We start from the raw sequence: 27,935 nt of genomic DNA, 5'->3' as shown, positions 1-27,935 counted from the left end.
GAATCCGAGAGAAGCATCGCTTGATGGGAGCGAAATGCCGTGTGCAAATCATCCCTATGGCAACACACTGAAACTCGACTCCCAACAATGTAGACAGATACTGATCTACATGATACAGTAGTATACACGCATTATGTACGATATATATACACACACTGATCTACAGTACTGTATGTAGCCGAGTACCACATATACAGCGCTAGCTAGATTGCCGAGTCGCAACGCTCGTACGTACTATACTAGGGAATTGTGTGTAACAACTCCCCGCTCGTACGTACACGGCCGTAATTAACTTCACTATTACACTTATACACAAATATATTGGTCTAGGTGCATATAGGGCCGGGACACAGTCTACTCGAAATACACATCGAAATTGTGTCTAGCTCTACAAAGCAACGTAGGACTAGAAAACCAGCCGGATTATACAGTTGTTCTTCGGCCGATTCGAAGTAAGCTCGCACATTCATATGGTACGGATTCTAAAGTCAGGCCGTGCATTTTTATGTATACTGAATATGTACGTAATATATATCGACATACTTCGCATTGATAGCGTGTAATCGTGGTACTAGGAATGACTTTATTTTGCCGGCAATGAGATTTAGAATTTACTAGTTTGTCTAGTTTCTCTTGTCTGTGACTAACTGTACTGCAGCATTTTGATGTCGGGAAACAACACGAGAACTTCGAGCAGCCTATAGTACGTAACAAGGTACATTATGAAGGTAAGTCGCGATAATAGTAAACCTAAATGACGGAGAGGGTCCATTGTATACCATTTGATCTCAGTAATATCATGTTGGACTATATACGTAGAGTTCAAATCCAGCGACTTGGTGATTCCGATACGGGTAACATCGTTCATGAACAGGTCCCGATGGCTGCGATAAGTTCGTCACTGGTAATATAGGTGGTCCGTATACACTCATATCTTGCATTTTTCATCAGTTCACCTAGCCTAACATTGCCATACTCGACCACGGATAACTTCGTGGAAATATATAATGTATTACATAGGTGTCTACCCAAATCGTAACTGGGTCGACCAAGAAGAACTTTACATGACAAAAGCAATAACAGGGTGGGCAGAGTGAAGTTACCGAAGGAGCTTTAGAGTTCAAACGGATACTGTGGCCTTTATATTCCGATTACACACTGTTTCAGAACAAATCCCGCTCGATGTTGTCTCTGGTCAAGAGAAAGTGGGGGAGCGGGAGGGCAATAATAATTTTATATTTGATATCCAATGCATCGTGCCCTCTACGTGTTTTCATTTTATCGCTGATGTTCTACTTTGTGCTGTTGATACAAGTAATCATTTCTTGCAACTATACATGTAGCCTACACTTACTAGTTAATACGATTCTTAATTACAAGACATGAAATAATACCTTGCAAATAACATGGTAGTCGGTGAACTATGGATCATAACCACGGATAGCCTACGTAGTTTTCAACAATGCAGCAAATATGAGAGATTGTATGATATGTAAATTTATATATATTTACATATTTCTTAAATTTAGTCAACACATATTGGACCGGTGAAGATAAGAAAGCCCAGAGCTTTTCGGAATACTTCTTTAAACTGCATAGGATTGAAATAATTCGCTTTATTCATCCCAACGAGTTTCATTCGCGTTAATCAATCAATTTGCTTGGCAGTATACAATAACGATTAATAACTGAAGCAGGTAACTTTCATTCAGTCTGTAATCTATTGGACGTGTCTGTTTGTCGCCGTTGCTTGTCCTAAAACTTGACCAAACATGATAGTCGTAAATAGCTAAATCTAATGTGCTAAAACTGAATTGAAGCTAGCTGTCATTATTCGCTACACTCATAACATAAAAGCAGATTTCTTTAGGTGAGGTAGGCTACTATGCACAATTAATTGCTCTACTGACTTCCACACTATAGATGGTCAATTACCAAGGCCGCTAGAGTATAGACTATAAAAAACTAAATATATTTTGACTAAATATATTCTAACTAAATATATTCTGTGCCGCCCTCCTTACCCTCCCCATTTTTGGGAAGTATTCTACCGTAACAACGTATTGTACCATAATCTTAACACTGTAGGCATATGCGTTTCTGCATTAGAAATCAAAGTTCAGTGCATGATATCTCGGCAAGATCAACATGGTGCTCTAGTATTTTCCCAACATTCTCGCTACCATTAATGAGCGTATAGCGTGCATCGGTAAGTAGTTGTAAATATACCGTAGGAAATGAGACAAACTTGTGCTAATCAATAATGATCAATTCGATCCTCCTTGAGATAGATGGTTGCCATCTCTCAGTCCATTTATGTACACTCATATTTACGTACTGCTTTGTTTAATATGGATTGTCTGTTTGAGATAAAGAAATAGTATACACAACTTATATTCTTTCGTTCGCCCATGTATAATGTCTTTCAATTGATAACAAGCCATGAACAAAGGCAAACCTTAAACTCTAATAAGATTTCTATATATTGTTACAAAATTGTTGGTAGTCTTCCGCATCTTCTGGACAACCAAATCTTTACGGAATCTTGTATAGTGGATATAAAATTTGTTTAAATTTGGAGAAATCAATATGAAACCATCTGGTCACAGGAGAGTTTGTGATTTCGTAATTTAGGTTAAATACACTTCTTTCTCTTTTGATTGATTTCTTCACGAATTACAGCAATGCTATACTGCTTTACTTTTCTATGTTGGGGGTATAGGGTTGGTGGAGGTGGGGGTGGGGGGAGAGGGAGAGGGGGCATGCCAAGGATCATAGCTTTTCGAAATACCTCTTTAAACTGTAGGATTCATTGCTTTGAGATTAGTAGAAAACTAAAGACTGAAATCCTTGTTAAACTAATTTGGGTAAACAGCAGTTGGTTGAAATACCACTGGAACCATTTCAGTGTTCTGTACGGTAGGTCAGAGGTCACTTTCAGAAAGGTTACGTAAACAAAGTTGAATGCTTTAAAATCGCTGTAGGCTATAATGATAAAAGCATACTTTATTTGTGCATGTGTGTCTTCAATAAGCTCAATGTTTTCATGGCAAAAGGGCAGCAGATGGCAATAATTGGAACCATTTATATTTTATACATATTCCCATATTGACTAATTACGATAGAAATATGATTTAATTACTCTACTTGCAGACATAATATTACAAACATTCCTAGTGTACAGTACATAAAGATATAACATGTACTGTACATTCGATACAACGTAACCAATTGGAGATTCTTCAACGTTGTTTCCAAAGGTGCAAAACACAAAGCAATATTTTTCATCTAAGCAACCTACAGTTTACCAAAATCTCCAAAGATGGGGGGGGGGGGACACCCTTCACTGGATGACTTAACATCATAACCACCTTTTATAACAAAATTGTAATCATGCCCTTGTCTCTCTTAATTGACGGTCAGGTAAGAGATATGCAAGGTATAGTAATGCTATTCACTGGCTTCTGACTTCTGCCTTTAAAAAATAAGATGAAAAAAAGGAATTGACAATATTTGTGAGAAAACAAACTGGAAAAACTTTGAATATAGTTTTTCTTCAAAATTTGCAACTACAATATTAGCTTTCCCTACGTTAAAAACATTCTCAAAGTTTAGAGCTCAGTTGATGGCTGTTTCGGTATTAATTGATGCGTGTGTAGGCTCATTAATGGATGCCTATGGGATGCCTATAACGTTGTTAGGGCTACATTGATGATAACGTTAGTATGTTTATTGTTCCAGGAATTGGCTTAAACCTGCAACAGCCAGGTTTACTTTAAGCTCCCAATACTTATAAGATTCGGTAATGACTGACATTGTTCAAAGCTAGAAGAGAAGCAGATAATGTATTGTCATTTAATGAGAAATGTTATTTATTATGTGACAATGCATACTTTGTAATTTTCAGTTTCTTATTATTTATTTATATATTTAATTTTGATTTCGTCTCATATAGGACAAAACATTGAAAGGCATTCTTCTGGGCTCGCTGGCGTTCATTATTGTTTATTCAATGCAGTTAATGTCGCCTAGATCACCGAAGGAGAGTAGAGGCTCAAGAAACGGCTATGGAGAAAACTTTGAACTTTATAAAGAATTATCATACTATGAAGAAGATTATGGAACGTCCCCATATAGACAGCGTGACAACAGAACCGAGGTCATCAACGTTGGTGAATTCCCACCAAACATTACAACATTGCTCTCAGACAGAAATAATAATGCAGGCTCAAAGGAAATAATAGGAAACGTTAGCATGGATGTACTCGATCCACACACATATGATATTCGGAAACTCGATCCAGAGGTATATTTTATAGGAAAACCATTTCGTTATAAAATAACGATTGGAATAGTAATTCATACGTCTGCGTAAAACATAAAGAGCAACAGCATATTAATTACAATTGGATCATTTATGGCAAGGATAACCTTTCTGATTTTGATCAGGATGCGGCCTTTAGGAGGATTAACTTGGGCATATGATTAGTTGGTGGTGTTATAGAATATAACACACATATGTAACTGTTGGGGGTTTCGACATGTAAGCATTTGAGCTTTATCAGTCACAGCGGCTGAACAATCAACCGGCGGAGAGGGGAAGGGAGGGGGGGGGGGTGGGCGGCGCAAGTTGCAATTTTACCCGACTGAGTTAAGGACAAGATCCGCCATGAGACGGGCTGTAGGCGGGTCCAAAATTGTGTGGAGTGCGGTGAAAGTTTAGAGATCAAATGTTGCATTTCTGAGGTCTGCTTAGAGTATTAATTAGGACTATAGTTAGGTGTAAACGCAAAGTTTTATGCTGATAAATACTTCTGAGCTATGATTAATCTCCCGAATGAATGTTTTTCCTCCGACTGTCGACGGAGCTGGGTTATTAGCATTATCATTTCATCGAAGACATCTGTCGATGTGACGTTGAATTAAGAAAAAAACAAAGTATTGAATAGGCGCATTGAAAGCCCAATTACTCTTGTGGCTATGTAGTTTTATTTTTATCATCATTATTATTATGTTTTTGGTCTTCAGACAAGTGTATGAAGGACGACTTAAAGGTTTCTTCAATTCTCTCTTACTCAGACAAAGTCAAATTAATGTTAGCTGTGTGGCTGTTATGGGGAGCGGGTGGGAGGGGGGGGGGCAATAATGAACGGAATTTTATAGTGAATCCTAATCATTTCTTTCAAGTAGGTTAGGCGATGATAGTTGCGCTTTTCTCCCTTAAATGTTCGGCTGAAGAGAATGATATTACACTACGCGCAGAAAGGTAAATGTGTGTACTATGGTAAGCTTAGATGTACTATGTTAAGCTGATATGTACTATGGTGAGCTGATATGAACTATGGTGAGCTGATATGTACTATGGTGAGCTGATATGTACTATGGTAAGCTGATATGTTCTATGGTGAGCTGTTATGTACTATGGTGAGCTGATATGTACTATGATGAGCTGATATGTACTATGGTAAGCTGATATGTACTATGGTAAGCTAATATGTACTATGGTGAGCTGATATGTGCTATGGTGAGCTGTTATGTACTATTGTAAGCTGATATGGACTATGGTAAGCTGTTATGTCTATGGTGAGCTGATATGTACTATGGTAAGCTGATATGGACTATGGTGAGCTGATTTGTATTATGGTGAGCTGATATGTAATATTATGAGCTGATATGTAATATGGTGAGCTGATATGTAATATGGTGAGCTGGTATGTACTATCGTAAGCTGATATGTACTATGGTGAGCTGATATGTAATATGGTGAGCTGATATGGACTAAGGTAAGCTGATATGTACTATGGTAAGCTGATATGTTCTAAGGTAAGCTGATATGTACTATTGTGAGCTGATTTGTACCATTGTGAGCTGATATGTAACATGGTAAGCTGATATGTAATATGGTGAGCTGATATGGACTATGGTAAGCTGATATGTACTATGGTGAGATGATTTGTACTATTGTGTGCTGATTTGTATTATTTTGAGCTGATATGTACTATGGTAAGATGATATGTACTATGGGTGAGCTGATATGTACTATGGTAAACTAATATGTACTATGGTAAGCTCATTTGCGCTATGATAAGCTGTAAAAGAATGATCGCACCGACCGTGGACGCCATGAATTTGTCAATCTTAATAATACCAGCAGAGTGGGAGCGATGGGAGGTGATTGGTGTGGGGAACGTGAAAACGCAAAATTTGTTAAATGTTTGTTTTATTTCAGCTATTTCGAAAGTTTCCAAAAAGATTTGATGAACGTTATAAGAATCCGTGTTGGTACGAAAAGTCAAGGTTACGATGTATACCTTACTTCTATCTAATTGGAATGCCAAAATGTGGTACTACAGATTTATGGTCAAAACTTGTGCAGCATCCTCAAATCCAGGGAACACCAAAGGAACCCCACTGGTGGTCTAAACGGAGATTAGGATGGACAGGCCTGCCAATACACGGCAGAGAAGGTAAGTATGTCGAAAATCAATAGCTTATTAATATTTGCTTACTCTTTTCAAACCAGAAACATGTGTCGATGTCTTGAATGCATGAATAGCTGATAGCGTGTGAAGGTTCGGAATCGGGGACTTAAGAGGTGCTACGCTCAATGTCAGCTTGCCATTCTACTTTTGACTGCTATCATTCTTGGAACATTTTAAGAAAATATAACAAACTTCGATTTGTATAGGTTAGCATACGCTATAAAGATAAACACCACACTACATGCATGCAATGGATGTCGGCACAATACCACCCAAGAGTCGAAAGCACATCATGATTGTTTTCGAGATCCACCTTAGTAGGTTTCAGATCTATATCATTTTTCTGCAGGTCCAATGGCATTTGAAGTCAATAGAAGTATGTGTATCTCAATTGTTTGGTGAAATATGAATTTTTATTTTCAGTGGTAAAGATTCGGAAAATGACGGGTGCTGGGAATGACGCACCATTTGAATGGTACCTTAATTGGTTTAGCACGTTTGGTGTAAACAGCATACAGCAAAATAGAGACAAAGTCCTCGGTGAGTAAAACAATCACCCTATACGACATTTTATTAACTACAGTCCAGACTTGAGTTGGAGCCTTTTCTTTATCATAGTGTACCAAACACTACTATGTGGGTGGTTAAGGAGCCCGGAGGCGTCGAAAGGCCAGATCGGGCCCAGCAGATAATTATTCCACTACGAATTGTCGAATTTTTCCTTAGGTGGTACAGCATACTATGAAATAAGACTACACTATACTTTATTCCATATTTTGCGGACCCCACCGTATTCCAGGACCACTCTATATTTTCCCGGACCCCCTTATTATCGACCTGGCCCGGGGACGTAGTCCCTTGAACGCCCCGTCGGGGTCACAAGGATGCGTCAAGCTTGGTAACTATGAAACTTTTTGGATCGTGTTCTGACTTGTTACTTAGATAATTTTACGGTAATTGTAATACTTTCGATAATTAAATCAGTGACTCGAGTCTCCGTTGATCCGCAGTACTAGTTTTGCCAACCTTTGGGTGTTCTAGGTTGTAATCAGACATATTGTTAAACGTGGCCTTGAGAACTTTTAAGTCCAAAGAAGTCCATATTCAATTGTATAGCTAAAGTTTCTTTCATCGACCAATTTCAATAAGAATTTAGTGTGTGGAATGGTTCAGTCGTTGTATATCTGGACAATACATAGGAGACCCCCTCCCCCTCCCCTACCACCACCACCAAAGAAAAGAGAGATGTGTGAATATTCGTGAACTTCAGAGAGCCCGTAATTCAGTTTGAAACTTCATTCACCTTGAAAAATAAAAATGTTGCCATTTGTAACAGGTATAATGGTTAGATCTTGAGGATTTAGTGATACACTGTAAACATACTCTAGTCAAGATGACTAGAGTACATTAGTCCAGACAATGCTTCTATCGACCAATTAATTCTAGTCACTTGACTAACTTTTGGTCCAGTGACCAAATAGTTCTGGTCATATGACTAAGTAAACCTGGTCACATGACCAGTTTTTACTAGTCATTCAATTATGCCTCTATCGACCAGGCTTTAGTCAAGCGACCTAAACGCTTAGTCAAGATGTCAATTGACTAATTCAATTAGTCACATGACCAGTTTTTACAAGTCATTCAACAATGCTCTATCGACCAGGCTTTTGTCAAGCGACCTAAATGATTAGTCCAGCAGTCACTTGACTAATCCAGTTAGTCTTGCCCATGGATAAAAGTAGTTTTTCTATACTAGTTTTATATGACCCACCACGGATTCGAACCTGCGACAACTCCCTTATAGGTACAAAGCTGTCTGTTGAGCTAACTGGTGGGAACAATTCTTGGATATAAAACCTGATTGGGCCTTAACCACTGCTAGACCATCAAGCCCTCTCACATGAAAAAAAGAAAGCAAGAATTTCTGTATTAATTTGGAATCACATTTTATATTTTCTCTTAAACACTACATATGCTTCACCTCAATAGTAAGCACAAAAGAGTGTCTGATTTCATCAGTAATTGAAGAACCAGAAAACCCAAAGGTTTAGTGGTTCTGATGCCGATGAGAGTTTATGAAATAAGATAAGTCAGAATTTGTTATTGTTATATACCTGTATTGTACTTATTGCCAGACAACTGAAACCAAACTGAAGCTGATCAGACATAAAGTTGTCAGTTGCACTCATGAATATAAATGAAATCTCAGTTTCATGTGGCACTACTGTACCAACCTACCAAGTATGAAGGTGATCAGACATATATTTGAAAAAAAATATCGACATTTTAAGAATTTGATTACAAGCCCCACCCACATATTCATGTACTGGACAACAAAAAACAATGAGGTCCATGTAATGATAATGTAGCATATCTACAAGTTATTCAATACATTTACAGTAATTAAATATATTGTTTTTAAGATTATACATACACTTGCAAACATGCTCAACTGTAGATTACCTGGCCATCGTAAGCAAAACCAAAAATTAATGCCTTTATCGATGTACATATAAAGTTGAAAAAAAGTGATATAGTTGACTCTAGGCATTTCACCACCCCACACCCCCTCTCCAGACAAACACATGGGGATCATACGACACAACCCATATCCCCAACCCAGAGCGGAACCCTTACCATCATACCACCTGCAGCCTCACCTACCATCCTACAACCCTGATCCCAATATCACCCTACTCATCTGACAACCCCCCCCCCACCTGACACCCATCAGATTTTACCAGTTTCACACCTTACTACCAACACATTAATCTACCCCACTCACATAAGATTTCCCTATACTCTATAGGTACATGTACAGTAATACCAGATTATTAAGTTCATTTACTATTTTCACTATAGACTATCCCTTTAATTGTCTGAGCCAGCTATTTATGCAACATACATATACACCCATACCCACACGCAAACTTGATCAAAACATACAAACATGCCAACTCATCACAACATACACATATGCCAACTTAATTGCAAAGGTTACTTTTTTTCAGTCCAGTTTAATTTGTCACTGGACTATTCCTTTAATGGCCTGGCTAGCCAATTTCATGGTTTTATAAAGCAAAACAAATATAGATAAGATCAGCAAGCTCCCAGGAACCAGGAAAACATGTCAAACGTGACGAATGACAGGAGTTTAGGAATTCGGGAAAACAAATGCTATATGGCCAACAAACACATGAATATTAATGAGGTTACATGTTATTTTCACATGAAAATGTAACTATTATTATCCACCACCAATCAACAAAGTATGGAGATGATCGGTTATACCGTTGCAAAGTTATTGACATTTTAAGAATTTCACTTTAACTGCTGCCTACTCATTAATATTCATGTCATGAACAACAAAAACAATAGGGAACATCTACTAATCATGGAGCATGTACTAGTTCAAAATGACAGTAATTCAACATTTAATTTCTAAGATTTCAGGTATACAAGCTATTTCTAGCAATTAAGGATTAAGCCCCACCTACTCATGAATATTAATTAGATGAAATTCCATTGTCATGTGACAATGAACCACTTACATCACCATACCAAGTATGAAGCAGATCGGACATACCGTTGCGAAGATATTGACATTTTAAGAATTTTACTTTAAGCCCTACCCACTTATTAATATTCATGTGATGGAGAACAAAAACAATAGGGACCATCCACACATCACCAGTCCAATATGACATTGATCCAATGTGTCGTTGTTGAGATATCGTGTTTACGAGCAAGCTGTCACATCACACACACACACACACATGTTTGTGTTTCGTTCAGACCGAGGACCCCATTGTATTTTCCATTGTTCAAATCCACGTACCGTAACATTAACAATACCCCATACAATAGAATTCTTCCGAGGACGTGGTGATTCTTTAGAAATCACAACCGAGGACCTGAAATTCTTTTGTTCAAGTCCTCGGTCAGATAGCAAAATAAACGCATACCCACACACACATGTTTGCATTAAATTCAGACTGAGGACCCCATTGTATTTTCCATTGTTCAAATCCACGTACCCTAACCTTAACAATACCCCATACAATAGAATTCTTCCGAGGACGTGGTGATTCTTTAGAAATCACAACCGAGGACCTGAAATTGCTTTGTTCAAGTCCTCGGTCAGATAGCAAACAAACGCACCCTCACACACGCCAACTTGATCGCATAGGTTACTCGGCCTTCGGCATCGTAACCAAAAATAACAACATTTTGTAAGTCAAAACTAACACACGCAACAGCTCAAATGATAATGAAAAAATTTTCAATGACTTATTATTTGCAAGTTAGTTACAGTTTTATAACACCTTAGCCTATTTTGACTCATATATGCTAGTGCAATTGATAGGCAGTATTCTATGTTATAAATGTGATGACAGTTTGAGCCAAAAAAACTGTACAAAAAATGGTAGGTGACTGGAGCAGTAATTAGGCCATCAATTTTTAGCGATTTGCATGTTTAGTTTCTCCAGAATTTTATTGACTGATTTATCTGCCGGTGTAGTATCATCAACATTCAAAATGATTTTTTTAAAAACTGAAGGGTTTTCTTCAGCAAAGGCTCTATGCCATATTTAGGACATAGAACACTGCCAAATAATTGCACATGGATATATATATATATGCAACACCTGGATATAAACTGGCACGTCTGACAAGTCTGTAACCTGCAAAGATATTAAGGTATATGTATTCAATATACAGCGCTTTCCAGTTTCAGAAAATGGGAGGGGTGGCTGATCGACCGTGATGGCCATGAGTGACCAACAAACAAATGTACTCCACCAACGAAGGAATCAAAATAAATAATTTCTTAAATATTTTTTCAAATCAATTTACAGTACATCGTATTCACTACAAGTAATACTATTTTTGATGATATAAATAATAGCAGAGTATAAATGAAACAACAGAGCTAAATGGTGCACTGGTTCCGTGTATTTTAGAGAGAAATGAATATTTGCCATGAGTTATGACATCTTGTTACAGCTAATTACATCATGGTAGGGATTCATTCCACTAGATGATTTTAATACACTTGGGGCTGATCAGGAAATCCACATTGGGTTATGGTTACTGCAACTACAGATTGAAATCTGTCCAACATTCTGTTCCAGTTATCACATACATACTAGTCTATTCTACCTTTGTGATGATGCCCTTACTATATTTACAGCTATGAACACTCCCAGGTCATACATGTGATATTTAGTTAGGGAATAATGATCAGATGTGCGGGCCTTTGTTGCAGACAGAAGGTTTTCAGGGCCCAAATATTTCAAGGCCCCCAGAAATAAGGATGCCAAAAGATGCCCCAACAAATGTTAGGGCTAAACCAATTTTAGGGCAAATTTGTATGAAAAGTATCATTTTGAGTGATTTCATAAATTGGCCCATATGGTCTACAGGTGACTTAGGCCCCCAAATCCTAAAAACCCAAAGGAGGCACTACCTAAGTACCAGTGTGAAAAATGCTCAACACTGCACCATAGAATTCATAGGAAAAGAAACATTTTGTGTGATTTCAGGCGGAGTTCAGGAGTTCAAAATGGCCCATATGGCCCATACATGACCTTTGGCCTAAAATTCCAAACACCCCAAAGGAGCACTACCAAAACACTATCGTGACAATTAAACTCTAAGCATTGTGACCATACAATCTGTAGGAAAATATTAATTTTGAGTTATTTCCTGAAATAGCCCATATGGCATCAGACCTAAAATTGCTGAATACCCCAAAGGAAACACTACCAGGGCACTATCATGATGAACCCTCGACACTGTAACATACAATATCAGACCACCTCTGATGGCCTTGACCCATAGTTTACATACTGTTGATTTAAATAATACATTGGGTACTTACACTATCCTCATCTGCAAATACAATCATAGCACCCAACTTCTCATTCAGTAGAGTCGGAACTGACAGAATTGCTGCATGCATTCTAGACTCTAAAAGAAAAATCAACAACAGAATGTTAAAGCACTCATAACATCATGACATTTCAGAAGAGTGATATTATGTCATATTTCGTAACATCGATAGGACAAAAATATCACAGATTCACTCATCTGCAGTCCGGAGAGCAATACTCAATACTCGATAAATTGCTTAGGTGATAATATTAAAGTAGAGTACTAAATACATCACAGGTCTTATTTTCAGCAAAGATATTTGTATCATTTGATAAGGTCTAGGCAACTTAGCTAACTAATATCAAGTATGAGCTCAACCCAAGCAAGCATCTTTAAGTTATGCCAATTGTTCAGTTATTTGTCGTGGGCCCCTACTGGCATGGGCCATAAAAAATGATTGCATCCATGTCATTGTTTCAGCTTGAGGGATTCAAGACAATGATAACTGATAAGGAACATTTGAAGCAAAATATAGAAACATTAATGGAAAAATATCAAATACTGAGATTGTATTGAAAGAGTTGCTCCATTTGTCAAGAATATGTATCAGTTGTCAAACTCGTATCTTGGACCCAAAGCAGATAGGTTTCATTGATACCTACAGATTCCTGAAGTCCGAGAACATGTTTTCCCTGAATTAACAACCATATATCATATTCTGAGGTCTTCAGTAAAATGAAGATAATAGAGAGCAGACTAGCAAGCAGATTGACACATGAAAATTTGAACCTCAGGATTCAGCTGGCAACAGAGCATGAACTAGTGTGAAAGTTGAACAAGGAAGATATTATTTGAGAATATGCAGACAGTGATAAATTGAAATGCCTCTTGTTTCCAAAGTAGAGTAAGTAGACTAGATTTCCATATACTCAGCTTGTAACAATGTAACATTGCATCATATAAATGGATCAAACTGCATATCGTGTAGCCTATAATACATATAGGCATATAGGGAGAAGTGGGGGCAGGTTGTCACATACCACCTACTTCCACCCATGGATTTGCATATTGAACAATATATTTTTGGAAATTGGAATAGACATTCTATATCCATATCCATAACTTCAAACATGTTATAATAACCTTAATCATAATAAAACGTTTTTATATAGGGCATTCCGTCCAAGACCACAATGCTGCAATGCACTGCACACAGAAAAAATATAATTATACAAAACATTACCCATATTGCAAATATAAATGCTAATTCAGAGTTGATTTTTTTTTTTTTTTAATAATCGAATAAATTTTGCAATAATCAAAAGTTCAATTTCCTCTCAAATGTTACGTAAATCTTCCAAAAACATCTATACCCACCCATATCACATACGAGCAGTCAGCCCAATGATTTAATTTGATTTCGGGACAATCAAGGGAAGTCAACAGTCTTGAATATAATTTCAAAATTAGGCCCTTTATCCCCTCCACTAAGGGGCCCATGATACTGTACCAATTTCCCTTTGTTGAACACAGACACTTGTTTGTACCAAATGAAGTACTTCACAGCCATAATTTATGCAATCTACCGTCAATACACAGCCTGTCTCGTTATCATCTGAGCACTTGATTGTGTTCATCCATGATCATATCTGGCAGTCTGGGTTATCTGTGGTACAGGGTCTTTCACAGGGTCCATCCTGATCCTTATTCTACTGAACTTAACTGAACTCTGAGGGGATTCTAGCAGGCAATTTCTAGAATTGTTCAATTTGTTTTAGCATGATAGGCCTCATGCCATACCGGTGTATGTGACAAGGATTTTTCTCCCTGAAAATACAACCCCCCCCCCCCCCCAGATTTACTGAAATTGCTTTGATACTTGATTGAGACTCTATTTTATAAGGAACTGCTTGATTTCAGAGAATATGCTGACCACAAATTCAACTTTTCCTGCCAAGAATTAGAAAAGTGATTTAAATCAGTGATTTAAAAAAAACCACTGATATAAATCAGCATAATTTAAAATCACACAACCCTCTGCTAGTAAGTCTTAACAAGGTCCTAAATTTACATATAGATTTAGCATTTCAAACATGTGGTGGTAGTTGGTTTCAGAGTTTAGCAGCTGCTGAAAAAAGAACTCTCACCGTAAGTAATGGTGCTGACATTTGTACAATAAGTGTTGTAGCAGCATTTGACCTGAGAATATGTACCGGTTCATTGATATTGAGAAGTTTACATAGATAGTATGGAGCAAGTTTATTTAATATTTTGTAGGTCAGAAGCATTAACTTACACATGATACGCTTCTTCACTTGTAACCAGTGGAGATTTACAAGGATGGGGGTTATGTGTTCACACTTCCTAGATAAGGTAACCAACCTGGCAGCTCGTACAACGCTGGAGCTTATTTGGCAGTCCATAAATGAGTCTGTTGCAAGAGTCAAGATGTGAAGAGACAAATGCGTGCACTAGCCTTTTAGTGCTACCACAGTCTGAGTATGTACGGATGCGCCCTATTTTCCTCAGACTGTATGATGCAAGACGACAAACGTTAATGTCTAATGAAGGTGTTTATTTTTCACTACCATACATCTGAATGGTTATACCCCTTACCAAGACATATTTTGCATCCACCCCTGCCTCAGACTTTGCTCGTAGTCCATTTTGAAGACCCAGCACATACCTGGGTGATGATCACTTGAATAGTGAATTACAGATTGAATTGTTACTACCTTAGTACCTTAACGGGCACCCTCGTCCTTCTCCATGGATGTATCTATGACAGTGGGATGCTTCATCTTCAAAGTGCAGCGGATTATGGCATCTCCATACTTGGAAAGCCCTTCACCAAGCAACTGTGCCATTGTCGTCTTTCCTTCAAGTCGCTTTAATTCAAGTAGTATCTATGGTTAAATGAGATCAATTAGATTATACAGTACATATGGTAAATTCACCTGAGAAGTTAAGAGATCGCTTAGGACTAACACATATTCGGGATTATGTTCAGAGACGTAGATTGAGATGGTTTAGACATGTCGAAAGGGATGGAAGATGCGAATTGGTAAAGAAGTAGAGAGAGACTACTGTAGCTGGTCAATGTAGGAGCAGTAGGCTCCCCAAGTCTTGGGATGAGGACATGAGGTTTTGCGGAGTGATCTTGCTGATAAAGGTATAGATCGGGCTCTAGCTCAGAATAAAACAAAGTGGTTTTCTTTTTAAGGGGGAACATCCCCCCTACAAATTCCCAATAGCGGTATCAGCAAAAAAAGTGTGGGAATCCTGCAATCGCGCTGCTTAGCGCAACACTGTCTTGAATTGATTTTTGAAAAACAAAGTCGTGGTTCGAACAAGTGGTGGGCATAAAGTGAATATATTCAAATGTCAATAACTTTTGAAACCACATGATTGAATTTTACTTTTACGCAGACTACTGTATAATAAATAATATCTACAAAGACATATTAATACAGTACCTCTTCATCTTCAAATAGCCAAGAATAGACTTTCTTAACCACTTCGCTAGTAGCATCCTCTTCCACAATTAAACGACGTCTATCTGCCAATGTGATAAACATACAACTTTTGTCATTTGTTCGCATCCCTAATGTTCATGTGCATATTTTGTACAGCATGTGGGTAAACATGTACGGTACGATACCAGTCACAATTCAACTATTTAATCACATCCCATTACTAAAATGTACAGTAGAAATGAAAGTGAAATTACTATGCAGTGATACAGAAGCCTGAATGCATTTGATACCTGTATGGAAAAGAAACATGTGCAAACATTAATCAATCCGCTATGGTAGCAACATTTTCATTTGTCAAGTGTACAATGATAACCAAATACATTTATGTTTGAAATTGTTGTATTTCCAAAAAGTTGAATGAAACACCCCGTAAAAGATGTCCTATTTTTTTTCCAATGGAATTAGGGTTAGCCTAGGGGGATCAACTGCGGTTCACGGTACCACAGGTAAAGCGAGGAATATTCCATCTTGAAAAAAGCCTAGTCCAAGGCTATATGACTCCCTACAAACAGCTACAACAAATTAAACACCCACCCACCTTTGTTCTGAATCGGAACTGTTTTGTACAAATTAAAAAATAGCAGAAAAAATTGTCCCAACTCATGCAGCTAGAATATATAACAAATTTTAGCCAAAAATTCCGGACAAGTCAGTGCAATTGTCCAGAAATATTCCCCCTCTATATTACTGACAACTAGGCCTATAAATTGATATGACACAGCTGTGGCAGCAATAGGCTGTTAGATTGCTCCAAGGTCCCCAATGTTTATTTTGGAAGGGGGAGTGTAGTCTCCTGTGAATTGTTAACGGGATTGTTGGATAGGATGGTCAGTGGACAAACTGGTAGTAAAAGATTGGCGTCATGTTCAGTTGATGTTTCGTATGAAACATAGGCCTAGCCTCTGTATTTTATGAAAACTATTTAGGGCTAGGCCTGGGGGCGGGGGCTATAGGGCCCTAGGAATAATCAGCTTATTTAGTGTAACAGTTTCGGACGCAACTACACAATCCCATACACACTATTCTAGTTAATTCGTTATCTTAGGGTGACCCTAATTGGAGGCTAATCCTTAACTCACACCTAATCTAGGTATAAATAATATGGCCTAGGACCTAAGCCTAGGCTATGTCCCCCCTGAAAGTGCAAGAGAAACACTGCTGTGAATTTATCCCCCTAAAATATTTCAAGAATAATATAGCCAAGGTCCTATCCCCCTAAGGCTAAAGTTTCTAATACAGATTATAAATATTAAGTTTAATTTAGGTTTGTTATTTTGTAAAGAAATTATCCATTGCAAACATGAGAAACGCGTGCATACCGGGGCCACCATGATACTGTAAATATACGGAGGCCTACTGTTACGATAAACTGTGCTGTACAACTACTACAACTACAAGGCAGCTTAATAGACCGGCAGCCCAGTGCACTTTGATCAAACGAACGAGGTAGCAATATCTGAGTATTGGAACATTTGTGGAAAAACCCAATATATATACAAAAGTGGATGTCTGCCGTGGTCGCTCTGCTGCATGTGGCCCCTGGGGCCGGTTAAAGGGGGCCCAAAAATGCATCTGATCAAACGAACGAGGTACCACTCGAAACCAATGTCAACTTAATGCATGAATGCCACATAGTACTGAATGGCCCATGTCAGACAAATTTTCTGCTGCAAAGGGCCCGCCAGACGCCCAAGAAGGGCCCCTAAAAAAATGCATCTGATCAAACGAACGAGGTACCACTTGAAACCAATGTCAACTTAATGCATGAATGCCACAAAGTACTGAATGGCCTATGCCAGACAAATTTTCTGCTGCTAAGGGCCCGCCAGACGCCCCCAAATATGGCCCAAATGCCCATTAGCGTAGCATTGACCCAGATTAAATATGCAAGGTACCACTCAAAACCGGTTCGGAATGTTCGGGTTGATCTTACAGACTATGGAAATCATCATGCCAGACAAATTTTCTGCTACAAAGGGCCCGCCAGACGCCCCAAAAGGGCCCCTAAAAATGCATTTGATCAAACGAACGAGGTACCACTTGAAACCAATGTCAACTTAATGCATGAATGCCAAAAAGTACTGAATGGCCTATGCCAGACAAAGTTTCTGCTGCTAATGGCCCGCCAGACGCCCCCAAATATGGCCCAAATGCCCGTTAGCGTAGCATTGACCCAGATTAAATATGCAAGGTACCACTCAAAATCGGTTTGGAATGTTCGGGTTGATCTTACAGACTATGGAAATCATCATGCCAGACAAATTTTCTGCTACAAACGGGCTAACAGACACACTAAAAGAGGGCCCCCAAATGGGCCATGATCAATCATAGTTGGTACCACACAAAACCAATATTAAATGCAAAGGTACTTTCCACAGAGTAAAGAACTGCCAATGCAAGACAAATTTTCTTCTGCATAGGTCCCACTTGATGGAAAGTATAGGTGGCCCAATGCGGCCCTATATGGGCCTAATGAATTGTATATCGATGCAGACTATATGTGTCTTGTGACATGACATTTGTAGCATTCCACAGAGTAAAGAAATGCCAATACAATACAAATTTTCTTCTGCAAAGTGGACACCACACGTAAAAAAAAGTATACAGTTTAAATAGTTAAGATACCACAAGAAACCAATCTATAACAATCAAGAACATCCTGAATTATTCAAATTCCTTCCCGCTACATAGGCCCATGGAATAATGAGATTAGTATACTAGTAGGTGTATCAATTACTGAACATTTCATTGAGCAAAACAAAAATGACGCGAACTCAGTCTTTGAGGGAGATCCTGACAGTTATAATGCATTCTCAAATCCATTCTTTTTCCTTTTATCCATTCTTTTTTCTTTTATCCAGACAGTACTTTGTATCGTGAGCAGTGTTTAACTTGGCAGTTACTTTGTTTCGCTGGAAACACTGGAGCAGATTAAAATCAGTTTATGTATTGTAAATAAGAAACCCAAAATCATTTTGTATCTTGAAACACTGTGTTTACGTTAGCATTGTAAATCTACAAAGTTTAAAATCTTGAGAAAGAACGCTTAAGTGTCATCTTAAGACATACATGTAGTCGAACAAAAGAGATTGTTTTGTTTCTTAAGCTCAGACAAAGAAACAATTATCAAACAATGGTGAAAATGCTTTATAACGTGTACTTAACGATAAAGGTTTGGGTTGAAACTGTCCAATATGGTTTTTGAAAGATACATAATTGAAGCATATAAATGTATATGTACCTTTATGCTAGGTACACTCTTTAAAGGACTTAAAATGCTAAGATTGAACAAACAAATACTGATATCACCACGTATGACTCCATTCCTTGATACAAAATATAAAATGAGTAATTGGCCTATATTACTCCATCTTGGTCTTTTAGAACTTCCATCATTACACTAATTCAATTCGAATAGCTTGTAACAAGTCCAACAAATAGATGTGGCATCCATTTTTCAGAAATATGAATGCTAGATGAGGGTTTTTGTTTTCATCTATGAAGGAATCTTTTACCTTTCAAGAAAGTCATCTTGCTAGTTTAAAATGTACTAAAATCATAATTGGCAAAGATAGTAACAAAAGATCACTATGTGATTACTCTGAACATGACACATGTTAGGTTCGAAGCATAAGAACTGAGAATTCATGTCTCTTGACAGTGATTAAACACTGGAGTGTGTGATGTAAAAAGACACTGCATTTGTCATTCAGACAGATCTCAAAAGAATCATTAGTAAGTTTATGAAAATTAAGTATTCCCATGAACTTGATTCTAAAAAGACATTGGAAGCTCAAATCTATGTTTCATCGTCGGAGTCATCACTCCAAGATGGTTCAGTACTTGAATCATCGGCATCAAACTCGGAAGCCACGTCTGGTCGGCTACTTTGAAAATCTTCGCTCAGTTCCCCCTCTTGGAATAGATGATCTGGGAGAGCCGGTCCCTCAAACCAGTCAGGGCTGTAGCACCCATTCTTGCTCTTCCAACCGTAGTTCTGTGGATCCAAGCCAGGCAAGACTCTTCCTCAGAGTGTTAGAATTATAATGTGGGGAACTGTAATTTTTGCCCAGGCCAGCAAATCCTAAAATATTTAGAGGCTTAGGTGAAAGTGTTATCTTTATTTTGCTTAGAGCAGCGAATAGCTAAATAAGATAAAACACTGGTCTTGTGTACAGTAACTCCAATTTATGCTGGAAACAATATAACCATGAGCTTGAAATGTCATGTTACAAGGCACATATATCCAATTCTTTAGGCCCATATATAGGGCCACATTGGGCCACCTATTCTTTCTATCTGGTGGGACCTATGCAGAAGAAAATTTGTCTTGCATTGGCAGTTCTTTACTCTGTGGAAAGTACTTTTGCATTTAATATTGTTTTTGTGTGGTTCCAAACCGGTTTTGAGTGGTACCTTGCATATTTAATCTGGGTCAATGATACGATAATGGGCATTTTGGGCCATATTTGGGGGCGTCTGGCGGGCCGTTAGCAGTAGAAAATTTTCTGGCATAGGCCATTCAGTACTTTGTGGCATTCATGCATTAAGTTGACATTGGTTTCAAGTGGTACCTCGTTCGTTTGATCAGATGCATTTTTTTAGGGGCCCTTCTTGGGCGTCTGGCGGGCCCTTTGCAGCAGAAAATTTGTCTGGCATGGGCCATTCAGTACTATGTGGCATTCATGCATTAAGTTGACATTGGTTTCGAGTGGTACCTCGTTCGTTTGATCAGATGCATTTTTGGGCCCCCTTTAACCGGCCCCAGGGGCCACATGCAGCAGAGCGAAAAACCACGGCAGACATCCACTTTTGGATATACTGGGTTTTTCCACAAATGTTCCAATACTCAGATATTGGTACCTCGTTCGTTTGATCAAAGTGCCCTGGGCTGCCGGTCTGTAACGTCATTAGGTTTAACGTTAGGCAATTCGCCTATAGCTACTGCATGATAGGCCTAGCCTAGGACCTAGATCTTAGCTTGTTCGTACACAAGTTGGAATAATCGAAAATACACACTTTATGGTCTAATATACTATATACTTTTTAAGTGACTAACAAACGACACTGGCCAAAGGCCCAAAGAAAACTGGTCTAATATACTAACCTTGCAATGGTTACTGACAATATCACTGGATGATCATATTTTTTTGATTTTTCGTACCGTAACCGTCTGGCTGCTAACTCCCTGCTGTACGTTCCTTGCTCGTCGTGTACGTATGTGTACAATGTACTATAGTTCAGTGCAGTACGCTAGGCCGTACCGTGGCGCTACAATTGTTAATATTTCCCCGCGCTTTTTCATGTGACGAATATATCAACCTGATTGACTAGTGAGTTTCGTCCCAGTGCTGACATTTATTGTAGGACCAGATTAAAATAGAACTGTGACCATTATGTTCTGGTCAGGCGACCTTTTGGGTTAGTCGTGAAGGCATCTCTACCAAGATTATGGCGGGATAATCGTTGACTAACGTAAACCAGTCGATATGACTAGACTTTAGCCTCGCTTGACTAGATTGTGTTTAGAGTGTATTAGAGGATGATTTTTCTCGTGGTTAAAATGACGCTGTTTGTATTGTCACAGGCGATGGCTCCGTTACAACTTCTTGGGACATAGGAGAGAATTGGATGACCTTATACCCGGAGGCAACTGAACCACCATTCGTAATGGCAGATCTCCTTCACGAATTTCAACCAAATGCTAAAATAGTGGTCATTTTACGAGAACCAGTCAGTAGGTAAGTGTTGTATGTTCTTCGTTCTTGTATTTGTTGTTGCGAAGAAATCAATGTATGGAGTAGTTAGTGATAAAGATGATTTCATATCAATCTATATAGTGGTTTCCGTGATCATTGCATGTTGAAATGTGATTACTTATTCTGATATTCTTTCCGTGTGCCAAGAGCTAAGATAGTGGTCATCTTGGGTGAACCCCTAATCTGCGAGGACGTACGAACTTGTCCCTAATCCACCTCCGAATATGAACCTATGCTTGACGATTGTCTACGAGAATGAAAGAAGGTGTTCCATAGGTGTTAGGTTTCCCTTTGGTTGAGGGTGGCACCGTGAGGTGGTCTCTATATGTCCGAGGGTGACCATACCTGATGGCAGTGTAAGTGGGAACTCAAAATTTGTAGTTCGTCAACGTATAGTTGTCCGACTGTGACGGACCGCAGTGATAGCATGAGAATATCTCGACAGGGTAATACCATGGAGGTACGTCCATGCTACTAGCATGCGAGGTCCCCATTGTGCGAGGTCCCGAATGTTACTTTGAATGTTCCTCACACGGATAGCCTGTTGAGGTACATTATGCTTGAATTGCTACACTTTATTACATTCATGTAACAATTTTCATTCACTTCTCTGTCTACTGATGAAATCTCATTACTTTCATAGTAGTTTGTCAAGATTTGTTATGATGGTGTTGGAGCACATGGAAATAAAAATGTTATTGGCAAAATAAAAGATATTATGCCTATTATGCAAGTTCTAAAGTGGTAAATTTAATTATTTTACAGACAGTACTCAAGTTACTTATACTGCCATGGAAAGAACGCAGACGACTTTCATCGTCAAACAATGAAACATCTGGAATGTCACGCAGACTGTGAAAGTAAACATTCCCTCCGGTATTGTGCATATGCTATAACTCAATGTGTGAGTATATACACAGAAACCTTCGCGTATACGGTTACACTGTAGTTAGTTGACGTGATAGGCCAATGCCATGCCGGTTCAAATTGTCAGCTAAACTTGGTTGATACGGTTTACTGATAAGAAATGCCAAGTCTATAACAGCATTTCACAGCCAGAGTAGCCTATATTACCAATGTATTGGACTACGGCAAGAAAGGGCCAAATGCCAAGTCAGTTTCGGTTTTCAAACAATGTAATATCACTGACAGAATAGGTCAAATACCAAGTCAGTCTCAAGCAACGTATAGTTTTTGTAGTTTAATTTAGTGTCATTTTGTTTTCATTTAAAGCCAACGTCAGCCAAATACTGCGTGGCTTAAATCTCTTGCTCTAATCAGCCAAATACTGTTTGGAATTTATAATGCTATACAGCTATCAGCTGCGCGCTACCCGTTCAGTAAGCACACACAATAGCTAAAGCACAATGATTTTCTAAAGCGGCAAATACGTCCTCTCTTCTCGAGATCTAACTGTACACTGAAGCGTACCATTTTCCAAATTTTAGACAGGGAATTTAGACTTACTAGAGTACTTACATAGTCAGGCAAATCACTCACGTCCTGTACCGATTCAAACTTTTGCTGTTGTCTTGTTTTGCGTATATTCATTCAAGACTCGGGAACTCACGTCGTGAAGTTGACTTTAAAGTACCCATTCCACGAACGAATTCAGATTTCAATTGAACGGCTAACGAATCTTGGATAAAGTAAACACGAACCCAATGTAGCGTATGTATCATAAGTAAGGTCAACATGTGTTCCAAGCATAAAAAGTAAAGTTAGGGCGTTTGGAAGGAAACCTCGTAACTAGACTTAACTAAGTGTCACAGGTCAATCAACAACTAATATTAATCTGTTCGGCTTAAGCACCATGCATGTTTCAGTGACGTCAATAAACTCATTCATGTTTCGACTTTTAAAGACACGTGGACCTTACCATTCTTCTGATTCAGTGTATGTCTTCCAACTTCCAAGCGATGGTCATTACTGATGCTGATGTCACGAGCAATCTGATTGGCTGAAAATTTCATAATTGCAAACCTGTTTGGGGAAAAAATCGCTGCCGGGCTATCTTTACCACATCACGGGGAATCCACATATACCAATTTAAATCGACAGATACCGATTCATATTAACATAAACCAGATTAAACTGGTATATGTCGAATTAAACTGGTCACTTGCAACAGTTTTCTCCTTAGTTTGATAACCTTACCGGATAAATGTGGATATAAAATAACCGATGGTAGTATGTAAAAATCTGCGCTCAACAATTTCCTTCAAAAATTGGTTTTAAGTTTTAATGTTAAGTAACCACGAGGAGGGACATCACGCTCGTTTAAAAATTACTTCAGACTTCGAGAGGTGTTAGAACAGGTTTCCTGTTAATTACATGTAAGTTTATTATACTCTACTAAAAGTTTAAATGCTGTAAGCTTAAACTTCCATATGCATCTCAATTTGAGACGATGCCGATGACATGGTTCGATTTAACAGTGAAACTACCAAGCTTACCTAGACAAAGGAAATTAATAATGTTTGATTCTATTAAAGGCAAATACTCTTCAAAATATCTCAATGCTTTTCTGGCTTTCATTTCAGTTCCACCTACAAAATAATTAAGCAAAATTTACACACCTTTTACTTGGGGGGGTGGGGGTGGGGGTGGGTGGGGGTGGGTGCATGAGTTCAGGTCGACTTCACCTTTAGTCGGAATCAAGGATCTAGCATCAACACGGTATGACACACCTCTACGAACGATATCACTCACATCGCAACCAAGCTTTATCGCTTCAACTTGAACGTCACACTTGGCAGGAGTTTCCGAATATTCTCTTCAAGTGTAAACTTTATCCTTAGCACCAACAATAGTGGCTCGGCGTATTGAACATGCTTGTTAATATCCAGGAAAGTATATCAATTCATATCGGGGTATAATCCAAACTTTCTTGCTGTAATTTCAGCGTACAGTTTCATTTCCTAGCCTACTGCAAAATAAATGCCATGTTCTGGCAGTTATTGACAGTCATGGACAGTTATGTTAATTCAGATTCCCCGATTCGTGATGATTATCAAAAGCGGTGATTGTCACAAGAGCTGGACCAATACGATTTCGCCATGTTCCGCTTTTCATGTTCTCTTGACCAATTGGTCAATCAGATTTCACAGTCAATTTCATTTTCTTAAATTGTTCACTGAACTTTGCTGATGATGGCTTTAGTCTGAGGTACTCTCAGGCTGTCCATCTGGTTTTAGATGGATCGCTTCTCGGCCTTTTTGCTAAGATCATGTGTAGTATCTGTTCCTTTTCGAGGGGAATGGTGATGCACACTCGACGATGATCACACAGTCACAGTCCCGATGCAAGAGGACTGGGCTGGAGAGCGGATCAGTCGTTCGGTAGTTTGGTTTTCGTGCCCAGGTTCTTTCCTGGGGGACTTTTTCTTAAAAAGTATCTGGTTTTAGATGCAGCCTATACATTATATAATATGTTTGTCGAATATAATATCCTCTAATACCGGTGCATGTGTGTTGTGTGCTATGTAATGCAGTATATGGTTGTATTTTGTATTGCACAGTTGTTTATCAAAATGGCCTCTATCACGTATAAACTAAGTTTATTAATTGAAACTGGGTTTTGGTTATCTTTTTAGGGAGACATGATTAACCTTCTAATTCAATGTTGAATACATGTCGCTGGTAATGTAAAGGTGTATACAATGCGGTGACCAACTAAACATTTTCTTATTTCACAGAAGCTCTTCAGGGGCATGTATTACTATTTTCTACGTGATTGGATAGAAGCCTATGGTCGGGAAAAAATCCACGTGGTGATGCTTAGCGAATGGATGAGTGACTCCGTGAACCAGTACAAAATGTTATCGGAGTTTTTAAATTTAAGTAAGTAACAGTTTACACACCTTCTGGCAAATTAAACGTATATGCTATAACAATAATAAATGTCATTCATTTAACAGCTTAACAGATTCATAGCACTTTGTCATCGTATTCTTCATAGATACGCCATCAGATGAAATAATACAGCGGATTGTTAGCAGAGGGGTTCAAAATTCACAGACGGAGAAGAAGAAAAAAAGAGCAGGTGTAATACGACCAGATACTAAGAAAATGCTTCAAGATTTCTACCGACCATTGAACCACAAACTAGCTGAATTACTGAACGACACAAGGTTCTTGTGGGACTATTAAATTTCAACTACCAATAATGAAAGCTTCTTAGAACGAACACAATTAAAGCAAAGACGATTAATATTCTATAGAATACTGTATCACTGAACCAAATACATGTTTTCAGTGATTTATGACAGAATTCATCATCTTGATATGTCATAGTCAACAACAACTACGAATGAGTGCTTGTGCTTTGGTTATATTATGGTTGTAAGATATTAACATATGCTGAATCTCTGGAATGCTCCTTTAAGACTAAATTATTGATGACGTCAGCTCCTCACTCTAGGACTAAATGCTGATCCCATTATTTCATAAGTTTGATAATATTATAGACACTATTGTGTGTATCAAGCATTGTATCGGATATACAAACGGGGTATATATCACGGGGTATATAAACGGGGTATAATAGCGGGGTATGCTCAAACGGGATGTATATATATATATATATATATATATACACAATGTGTATGTAATGTGAATGACGACCTTCCTTACCGGTTTCGAACTACTGGACATACAATCAGCGTCCATAGCCTAGTGGTTAGGGTGTTCGCATGTTAACGTTTTTCACTGTTCTGGATTTTACAACTCACTACAATTTCAAATATATATATATATATATATATATATATATATATATATATATATATATGTATATGTATATGTTTATGTATATGTATATGTATATGTGTGTGTATATGTGTATATGTATATATGTATAAATGTATATATACATATATATGTATATATATGTATATATTATATATACACTTATTATTGAATTGACAACATTAATGATACAGAACTAATCCATGTTGAAAACTGAAATCTTGTTAGCTTCAACGATTCACATGGTTCGAATGCGTAAGTTTCGCATCATTAGTGGTTATGTAGTGTACATATACATTTGACATATTCTAGTGTGCGAATGAAAGGTTCTTGCACTAACTCACATTCTCACAAACATTCGGACAATTAAAGCCGCAATTGAAGCATTTGGGTATAGTAATTTCTCGTCATACCGAACAAGCAATGTTATATTTCACGTAAAATAATTCAAGGACGCCAACAAATTGTCGATTCATACAACTCCTGCGATTCCATGTAGAAGAAATATTGTGTTTCAAATGTAATGGTAATGTTTTAGGCTTTTTGTGCAAATCTTAGAAGATTTATTCTAATAGCAACATTCCTAGTGAGATGTTGGTAGAATAAAGTAACAAATTATTATGAAGAATTTATCTGTAAGATTTTAACGGTCGAATATGGTACCAGACGGTTGTGAAAACTTAAACTACAAATATTGCATTCGGCTCTTCTAAATGTCTGATAATCAAGCTCATGAAATATTGCCCCATCCTTTTTCAAATTTCCTTCATGTTTCTTCACGTTGTAGTTTTATATACACCATGAATATACAGAAATTTACGCACACACAACTCTAAATCAAAGAAGATGAGGTAATTTATTTATATTGAACGAGTCTGTAAATTTTATCATTGCATATACATCTAATTTCACGTGGAAAGTCGAACCACAAGTATTGTTAATCCGAAGCATTTGAGAGACGTCTCCAAAACCTGGCCAAAACTGCACTTTCATTATTATTATTATTTTATTTTTCATTTCATTCTTTCTTACTTGCGATTTACATAATAACAGTGGCATGGGATCGTGCGTAAGATTGGTAGCATAGTAAGCTCAACCCATGATTCTTCTTGAAATAGTTTAGTCTTCTTCAAACGGCGTTGATTTGACCCTATATCCGAGAACGAATGCGGGCGCTCTTTACAGATGCTTTTCAACGGACCAGCAATAATACCTTAGTTAATGATATTGTAGTTTATGACTAGCTATATTACCGTAGTTTATGAAATTTAGTTTATGACTAGCTATATTACCGTAGTTTATGATATTGTAGTTTATGACTAGCTATATTACCGTAGTTTATGATATTGAAGTTTTGCTGAAATTTCGTTATATAACAATGCCCATATCATCAATTTTGTTTTTGCCAGCAAGTTTCTATCTTTCGGAAGGTTCATTGTTTGGTTTAAGCAAACCATATGTTATTTAGAGACTGATCTTTATTATCAATGTATTTGATTAAACCGATCCAGTTTAATAAATGAGGCAATTTTC

General features: G+C 37.9%; 1 protein-coding gene and 1 long non-coding RNA gene across 8 annotated transcripts; one reads left to right on the top strand and one right to left on the bottom strand.

Annotated features, from left to right (window-relative positions):
* Positions 1-49: 49 nt before the first annotated feature.
* On the top strand, positions 50-27,935 carry LOC139962813 (carbohydrate sulfotransferase 15-like). Of its 4 annotated transcripts, none has more exons than XM_071963177.1 (8): positions 55-473; positions 3,956-4,306; positions 6,230-6,467; positions 6,906-7,022; positions 21,483-21,636; positions 22,420-22,558; positions 25,352-25,496; positions 25,615-27,935. In XM_071963177.1, the coding sequence occupies exons 1-8, from the start codon at positions 471-473 to the stop codon at positions 25,803-25,805; spliced, it is 1,338 nt and encodes a 445-aa protein (XP_071819278.1). In that variant the 5' UTR covers positions 55-470; the 3' UTR covers positions 25,806-27,935. The 4 variants fall into 4 exon arrangements, with proteins under 4 accessions (XP_071819291.1, XP_071819278.1, XP_071819268.1 ...); XM_071963167.1 differs by having other exon boundaries at positions 58-728; XM_071963182.1 differs by having other exon boundaries at positions 59-452.
* On the bottom strand, positions 7,031-21,472 carry LOC139962858 (uncharacterized). Of its 4 annotated transcripts, XR_011791383.1 has the most exons (6): positions 21,003-21,472; positions 15,836-15,918; positions 15,103-15,265; positions 12,367-12,455; positions 8,162-11,167; positions 7,031-8,056 (listed from the first exon to the last, which is right to left on the bottom strand). It is a non-coding gene; the product is annotated as an uncharacterized lncRNA (long non-coding RNA). The 4 variants fall into 4 exon arrangements; XR_011791382.1 differs by having other exon boundaries at positions 7,031-11,167; XR_011791384.1 differs by having other exon boundaries at positions 7,031-11,167; positions 15,836-15,914.

This window comes from Apostichopus japonicus, chromosome 3 (assembly GCF_037975245.1).
Source record: "Apostichopus japonicus isolate 1M-3 chromosome 3, ASM3797524v1, whole genome shotgun sequence".
Lineage (NCBI taxonomy): Eukaryota > Metazoa > Echinodermata > Holothuroidea > Aspidochirotida > Stichopodidae > Apostichopus > Apostichopus japonicus.
The sequence above is the reverse complement of the archived record's forward strand: the minus strand, read 5'-3'. Positions and strand labels throughout refer to the sequence as shown.

Excerpts from the sequence above, each read along its gene's own strand:
- LOC139962813 (XM_071963167.1), top strand. Across the intron at positions 21,637-22,419 it reads TTACGAGAACCAGTCAGTAG|ACAGTACTCAAGTTACTTAT; the intron begins GTAAGTGTTGTA and ends ATTATTTTACAG. Across the intron at positions 22,559-25,351 it reads CATATGCTATAACTCAATGT|AAGCTCTTCAGGGGCATGTA; the intron begins GTGAGTATATAC and ends CTTATTTCACAG.